Here is a 7,365-nt window from a genome sequence, read left to right as displayed (position 1 = left end):
GTACTAGAATTTCTTTTCTTAAGTGTATAAAAACAGCCATGTCATACGAAAATTGGACTAAGAAAATACAAAGCATCTTGGTTATATTCTCAAATACTGAAGGTCTAAAAAATTAGATCCTAAAGTAGAAGTTGCCACCACAGTACTGGAATGGAGTGCCACAGCATAGATAGGAATTCAGCTAACAGTTCAACACAGAAACCACTCACGACGAACATTTGGGAGTCATTCACAAAAAGGAGTAAGCCAGGATAGAGGTATTCTCTGGTTTTCTTGGACTTTCAGTGTTGATACAGAAATACAACTTCACAGCTTTTCAGCTCCTTAGCAGCAAGATCCTCTCATTACATCTGTTTCTCGGGACTGTCTCTGGGTTATGATGAAAGATAGAAGAAAAGCTCGAGGGCCAGGGAGATAGCTCAGTAGAATAAGTGCTTGCCTGACAAGCGCAGGGTCCTGAGTTCAATCCCCGGTACCACAAAGAAAAAAAAAAAAGAAAAGTTCAACCCCACCCTAAATTAGGTTCCCATAGCCATCTTACCTACTTATTAAAGTGTCTTATTCTATCATCGCTGCCCCCTACTCACAAGGTGAAGGTCCCATACACCACTGACATATGTGAAAAATAAACTTTTGTAGCTAGAAGAATTAGAAATAACTCCTCTCATTTTTAAAGTAGCCTTTATATTAAGATACCCCAGCCAGTGGGGCACAGGGCAGAGTTTTGAGCTGGGTGAGGAGGTTCTGGAACTCTTCTACAGCCTGCCTGTGTGCCGTGGAGTTTAGCACCAGGTGCTGGAAGAGATTCACAGGCTCAGCATTCCGAAATGTCTTGGGAATCGGTATGGTCAGGGGCAGGAAGGGGTTACCAATAAGGAAATGGTGGAGGGATCTTTGCTGGAGGCCCCGGCCCAAGAACCACAGAAGATCCTGGAGCCGCTGAGAGAGCATGCTGTGCTGCCAGTCCGTGAGGGGCAGCTGTAGCAACAGGTGCATGAGGGCTGTTTTGAAGTGGTAGGAGGTGAGGATGGGGCGGGACGCCCCCTTGGGTAGCCTCTGGCAGTCCCGGAGACTCAAAACAATCTGGAGACACTTGAGGTGGCAGGTATTCTCAGGGGCAAAGCGTCCTACCAGCTTCAGGAACAGGTGCTCGCAGGCTGCGAAGGACTCCGGCCAGTGCACACTGGTGAGCCGTTCCTGCTCAGGGGCCTGACTCACCAGGTAGACCAAGGTGTCCTCCCGCTGCACACCCAGGACCAAACTGATAAAGAGAACACGGCCCGAGCGGTAGTCCAGCCTGAGCCTACAGGAGGTGGCAGATGGTGGGAGACTGAGCTTAAAGTCATACTTGTGGGCCACTAGTGCCCAGGCGTTGCCCACCATGCTCTGGAACCACTGCACAGTTTTGCACACATCCAGGTGGACGCCGGTGCAGAAAGATGCCTTGATGGAGCTGTTACACTTGCCTGAGCCCCCCAAGGGGTCCCTCTGGTGGTGCACCAGACACAACACGTCCCCCAGGAGCTTCTCGCGCTTGCACACGCATTCAGACTCCACCAGCACACTGCCACAGCGGTGGCCAAGGGCTGGATCCCTCATCTCCAAGACAAACATAGTGCCCTGTGGCGGAACAACTGGCACCAGGACTTCAAATTTCTGGGTCTCATGGAGGATTCCACACTTTTCAAAGGCAGCCCCAATGCCCAGGCAGTCCTCCAACTGCAGGTGAGCTTCCGGCCGGCTGAGCACCCGACAGGCCTCTATCAGGTCATCCACAAAGCTCTCCACGAACTCGCAGGTGCTGGACAGGTCCCGTATGGCATTGTGGATGTGCTGTTTGTAAAAGGATTCCAGGGCCTCCTGGGAGGGGAAGTTAGCAAGCCAGTTGGAAGAGAGGACAGATATAACCCGGACTTCCTCCTCCTCATCACTGCTGGAATCAAAGGCCGGCTCATGCTGCATGCTCTGCCGGAGGAGCTCAAAGATGAGAAAGAGGCAAAAGAGGCCAGCATTCCACAGGTTTCCCAGCATCCAGCCCAGAGGCCCCTCCTGGCCAGCAGCCTGGAACGGCCACCCCTGGTCTTTCTTCCCCAGCACTAACTGGTCCTTGGATCTGTCTCCTCGCCAGAAGTCCTCTGCCTTCTGTTTCTGCTCAGCTGCTAGCTTCCTCTCTTCAAACTCTATGTCCAACTGCCGCATCTCCTCACTCAGCCGCTTTTCCAGCTGCCGGCTCCTGGCTAGTGTGTCCAGGTCCATCCGGTCACTGACCATCAGGGGGTGGTGAACCACATACATGACTGCCAAGAACAGCAGGCTTATTACAGCCATGGAGGCCTCAGCATCTGCAGGAGGAGGAGGATGGGAGTCAGGGGTTCATCTTCCAGACATATCTGCTCTCCAGTGCATACTCTCCAGAGCTGTGGTACCCCAAGTCCTGGATGCCAGCTACTCAGGAGGAACAAAAAGCTCTCAGGACTGGGCTTGGGCAGAGCAAGGGTGGTCTGCTGGGGAAACAGAGAAAATGGAGACAGTGAGATGTGCCACTCTGTTTCACAACTGCTTTCCTTCCACATAGTGGGTGGCATTCAGGCTTCAGGAGGGTGGACATGGGACTGTTTTCATTTCAGTGTAGGACAGGGAGGCACCCTTGTGGCAGGGCGTCCTCACCTGACTAGTCAGTCCACCTCGGGCACCAGATATGATGCCAGAAGCTCCCTTCCACAGGCAGAGTGCACTGAGACTGTCAGGGCCACCAAGTCCCTGTCCCTAGACAGCAGCCCCAGAACCCAGCTGCAGCACCTCACTTCCTCTGTGACTTCACAATGTTCCGACCAATCCCACTGGTCCTCACACTGCCCAGCCTCACCCTCTGAGGTCCCCAGGGAGCTGTTGGATGGCCCATCTGCACAGCTCTACGTGCCCAAGCCAGTGCCCACAGAACGCTGTGCCTGAAGGCCACCCAAGAGTCGGCATTGGGATGCCCCTGGCTCCCCACCCACCACCAAGCCTGAAGCTTCTGACTTCATCCCAACCATTCACAAGCTACAGGGCTTACCGAGATTCACGAAGAGCTGAGCCCTGCTGACTCAGGGGCCACCCTGGGGCTCGCCTCGCTGGGTCCTCCCACCCTTACCAGGATCCCTGCTAAATTTCACAAGGTACCTAGGTCGTTGATTCAAGGCGGGGCCCCGTTCCCATTTACAACTTACCCAAATCCCACGCCCTGACTCCGGTACTCTTACCAACTATTCGGAGCACGCGGAGGCCCCACCCTCCTCTGGGGTTCTCCCCGGACCGGATGAGGTTTTTCACCTGGGGTCAGCAGGAACATCGCCTCAAAGAGAGAGCTTGGCCTGACCGACCCAGCCTTCTTTCCGGCCGGTTGGCTGCTCCAGGTTCATCGCCCGAACCAGCCACTGGGGCGGGCCTGATCTCTTCTCCCAAAGAAAGGGCCATGTTCCTCGGAGCGTCTGAAGGCCAGCGCGCGAAGGGCCCTGCTACGCACGCACCACGCGGCGCCGGTCTCCTAGAGCCCCCGATCCGGCCCCGCCCCGCCCTCCCAGGAAGCCCCGCCCACCGGCTGTCCCGCCCACCAGCTGTCCCGCCCACCGGCTGTCCCGCCCACCAGCTGTCCCGCCCCTCCTGGGCAAGCTCCTTCCACTCAGCCTCGCCCGGTGCGGTGCTCTAGGTGCTCGCGCGTCCTAGGTAGTTCGCAGCCCGGATCTTTAGGACCAGGAGAAGAGCAGTGGGTCTGCGATCTCACACTCGGTGTACTCGGCCTCCCTGCGTCTGTCAGCCTCATTCAGCTAAGCACGCGAAAAACCCACACTCTTTGTAAACTTGGTCAAATGAGGAACCGGTCTAGGAAAGCCCCGCTTCCTGTGGGCTGCCTCTGAGCAAAGCGGAGCTGGAGATTTGTTTCGGGCGTCCTAAATGCGCCTGCACCTATCCTCATGCCCAGCCTCAGGTGTGGTCCCCAATCCCTTTCTCTATCAAAGTGACTTTGGTTAAAGGACAGCACCCCAACACCTGGCTAGGATTCTTACTCCGAGGTGAAAAGCACTGCCCCTTAAAAAAAAAAAAAGAAAGAAAGAAAAGGCCCTCTTTTGGTCTTGGGGAGTAAGAATATTAGATCCAGCTCTGTGGTAATCCAGCTCCTATAATCCCAGCTACGCTGGAGGCTGAGGTAGGAGATTGCTCATAGACAATTTAGTGAGACCCTGTTTGGAAAAAGAAAAAAAAAAAAAAAAAAGTGAAACACTGCCTCAAACTCCACCCCCAAATTAAAAAAAAAAAATAGAAAAGGGAGAGGATATCATTTAGTGCTAGAGCCATTGCCTAGAATGCAGGAGAAAGCCTAAATTCAATCCCTCATGGGGTGGGGGGATTGGAGGTTTATCACATATTAAGAAAGGACTTCCTGAAACGGATCTGTAGAGTATCTGAAAGAGCTCTCTCTGTCCAGTATCTTCCAGCCCTTTTCCCTTTTTTGTTTTTAAGTTTTGAGATAAGATCTTGGTAAGTGACTGAGTTGCTCAGGCTGGACTCAAACTTTGAAGCCGCCTGCCTCAGCCTCCAGAGTGCTGGGATTACAGGGGGTGCACACCACCACACCCAGCAAGCACTGACGTATTTAACTGTTGATCAGGAAAGACTACTGGATGAAAATGACTTGAAGTTTCCAAGTTAATGTTTTATAAATCTGAATGGAAAGTGGACCACAAGTTCACATGACAAAAATCACAGAGTTTATCTTTTTTTTAATGGCAGAACCAGGGGTAGAACTCAGGCCCTTACGCTTGCCAGGCAAGTGCTTATTCTACTGAGCCATCTCCCTGACCCCAAATCAGTGTTTAAAAGTACGTGTTTAGGGGCTGGGGAGATGGCTCAGTGGAATAAGTGCTTCCCTGGCAAGCACAAGGGCCTGAGTTCAATCTCCAGTTTTTCCAAAAAAGAAAAAAGTACTTTTAGCTAGGCATGGCAGTGTATGCCTGCATCCCCAACTATTAGGGAGGCTGAGGCAGGCATAACACGTTTGATGTGAGCCTAGAAAACTTAGTAAGAACTTGTCTCAAAATAAAAATTTTGAAAAGGGCAGAGGCTAGTAAAGTAGCTCAATGTTAGAGCACTTGCCTAACTTGTTTAAGACCTCAGTACCACGGAAAAAAAAGTTTGGTTGATTGAGTTTGGTGGTGCTAGGGATTTACTCCAGGGCCTCTTATATGCTCTGTACCATTAAACTATACTCATAGCCTTGTTTTGTTTGATTTTGAATTCTGCATTGAGATTAAGCATTTTCTACATGAGAACTGCCATCAACCACTATTTCCAAACTGCTGGGAAGCTGAGGCAGGAGGATTACCATGAATTTGTAGCTACATAGTGAGTTCAGGGCCAGCCAGAACTACATAGTGAGACTCTGTCTCAAAAACACTTAAAAATATTGTATTCATTTTATTATATTTTTAATTATGTCAAAAATGTTGTGTAAATTTATCACTCATGTTATCTCCTTGATTCTGCCCCTTGACCTATGTTGAGGCTCAGAAGCTGACATCCCAAAACATGGTGCCTGGATATATGGCATACCTTGGGCTGAAGGATAATGGAAGCCTCCAGGCCAGTGTTACCCTGAACGCCTGCACCTTCCTGGCTTTCACCCTTCATTCTCCCACAAATCAAGTTACAGGAAGCAGAATTCCTCTTCCACAAGGTAGGCCATAGAAATGAAAGCCGCCTTCAGGTTGGGCGTGTGCATAGCTCAGTGGCAGGCGGTTTGCCTAGCATGCATGAGGCCATATATTCCATCATTAGTACAAAAAAAGAAAAAAAGAGGGCTGGAGAGATGGCTCAGTGGTCTAAAGCACCTACTTAGAACAAGCTTAGCAAAGCATTAGGGACCGCGGTTCGATCCCCCAGCACCACATGCCAGTCCCGCCCCCTGGTGGGCTGAGCTGGCCACACACACCTCTGTCTGTCTCTCTCTCTCTCTCTCTCTCTCTCTCTCTCTCTCTCTCAAATAAATAAAAAAAAATTTAAAAAAAATTAAAAAAAAAGAAAAAAAGAGAGAAAAAGAAAGAAAACAATAACAACAAATGCAAGAAATTAGAGCCTGTTTCCAATACCAGCTCTAAAACTAGAATTCTTACACTAAGCTTCCCCACCCTTTTGTTTCAAGCTAGTAATAAAAAAATTCTCTGATCTACCTTTGCCCAAGTAGTAAGTCATAAAATTCTCATTCCAGCAAGTCCTACCCCATTCCGGAGAGGAAAAAATGCTACAAGTGAGAGGTCAAGAAGACTTTGGGGGGAAAAAAAGGAAGAATCCAAACAGACAGGCTTTCCTAGGTTTCCTTACCTGCTGTCACTGTTAGGTTACACCCCTCGTGTCCAGTCCCATTTCCAAACATCTGTCCCTGCTTCATCAAATAGCATTTTCCAGATCGCGGGATACAGTTCAGTGTTAGAGTACGGATATACACAAGGACCTGGGTTGGCTCTGGCACAAAAAAAAAAAAAAAAAAAAAAGGATAAAAGGAAGAGCTGGACATGTTGAATACAGTTGGGAGGTTGAGGCACGAGGATCATAAATTCAAGGTTAATCTGGAGTACATAGCAAAACTCTGTCTCAAAAAAATGAAAAGAGGGACTGGGGAGAGGGCTCAGTGGAATAAGCACTTCCCTGGCAAGCGCAAGGGCCTGAGTTCAATCCCCGGTTCTGCAAAAAAAAGAAAGAAAAAAGAAATCCTTGGTCTAGTGGTACCATTTTGGGTCCCTGCAAGATTTAGTGACATTTTTTCAAGCTGGGTAATCAGGTGAATTTACTTAGGAGCAAACAGTTTTACAAAGGATGGGTAGACTCCAGGAGTTCCTCTGCTTGAGTGTAAGTGGAAGGAAGTGGTTAGTTCCAAGAACTTGAAGAGGGTTGTTGAGTAGAGAGAATATTTGATAAAAAATGTGGTCTTCAATAGAAACATGTAATCAACTCTCTGCGACCCCACGGGAAAAAGCTGGGTTCTCTTGAACTTGCCTCCTTCCTCCAACTGATGCTTCCCATTATCCCAAACCAGCAAGAAGGCTGGGGACAAGGGACAGTCCCTTCATGCACATTTCCAGGATCAGGGCCCCAGGGGGCAGAGCACAAAGAGGGAAAGATTTCTGAAGGGGCAAAAAAAGAAGATATAGTGTGGTCACTGTCAAAAGTATCCAAACTTACTATATAAATAAATCTACACTTACAAACTTGGAAAATAATCTATGAACTACCAAGTGGGATAAAAAAGCAAGTCATGGAAAAATAGCAGAGTATTAAGCAATGACCCCTCAGCTTCTTTGAGATTCTGAATCCAAACACTGGAAAATAACA

At 49.4% G+C, this 7,365-nt stretch overlaps 1 protein-coding gene across 5 annotated transcripts; it reads right to left on the bottom strand.

The window, feature by feature from the left end:
* Positions 1–680: 680 nt before the first annotated feature.
* On the bottom strand, positions 681–3,526 carry Itpripl1 (ITPRIP like 1). 5 transcript variants are annotated; one of them, XM_023717539.1, is made up of 2 exons: positions 3,243–3,526; positions 681–2,504 (listed from the first exon to the last, which is right to left on the bottom strand). In XM_023717539.1, exon 2 carries the CDS (start codon positions 2,326–2,328, stop codon positions 688–690), a length of 1,641 nt encoding a protein of 546 aa, XP_023573307.1. In that variant the 5' UTR covers positions 2,329–2,504; positions 3,243–3,526; the 3' UTR covers positions 681–687. The 5 variants fall into 5 exon arrangements, with proteins under 5 accessions (XP_023573307.1, XP_004633220.1, XP_023573306.1 ...); XM_004633163.3 differs by having other exon boundaries at positions 681–2,342; XM_023717538.1 differs by having other exon boundaries at positions 3,313–3,526.
* Between the last annotated feature and the right edge of the window lie 3,839 nt (positions 3,527–7,365).

This window comes from Octodon degus, unplaced genomic scaffold (genome assembly GCF_000260255.1).
Source record: "Octodon degus isolate 3935 unplaced genomic scaffold, OctDeg1.0 scaffold00052, whole genome shotgun sequence".
NCBI lineage: Eukaryota > Metazoa > Chordata > Mammalia > Rodentia > Octodontidae > Octodon > Octodon degus.
The sequence above is the reverse complement of the archived record's forward strand: the minus strand, read 5'-3'. Positions and strand labels throughout refer to the sequence as shown.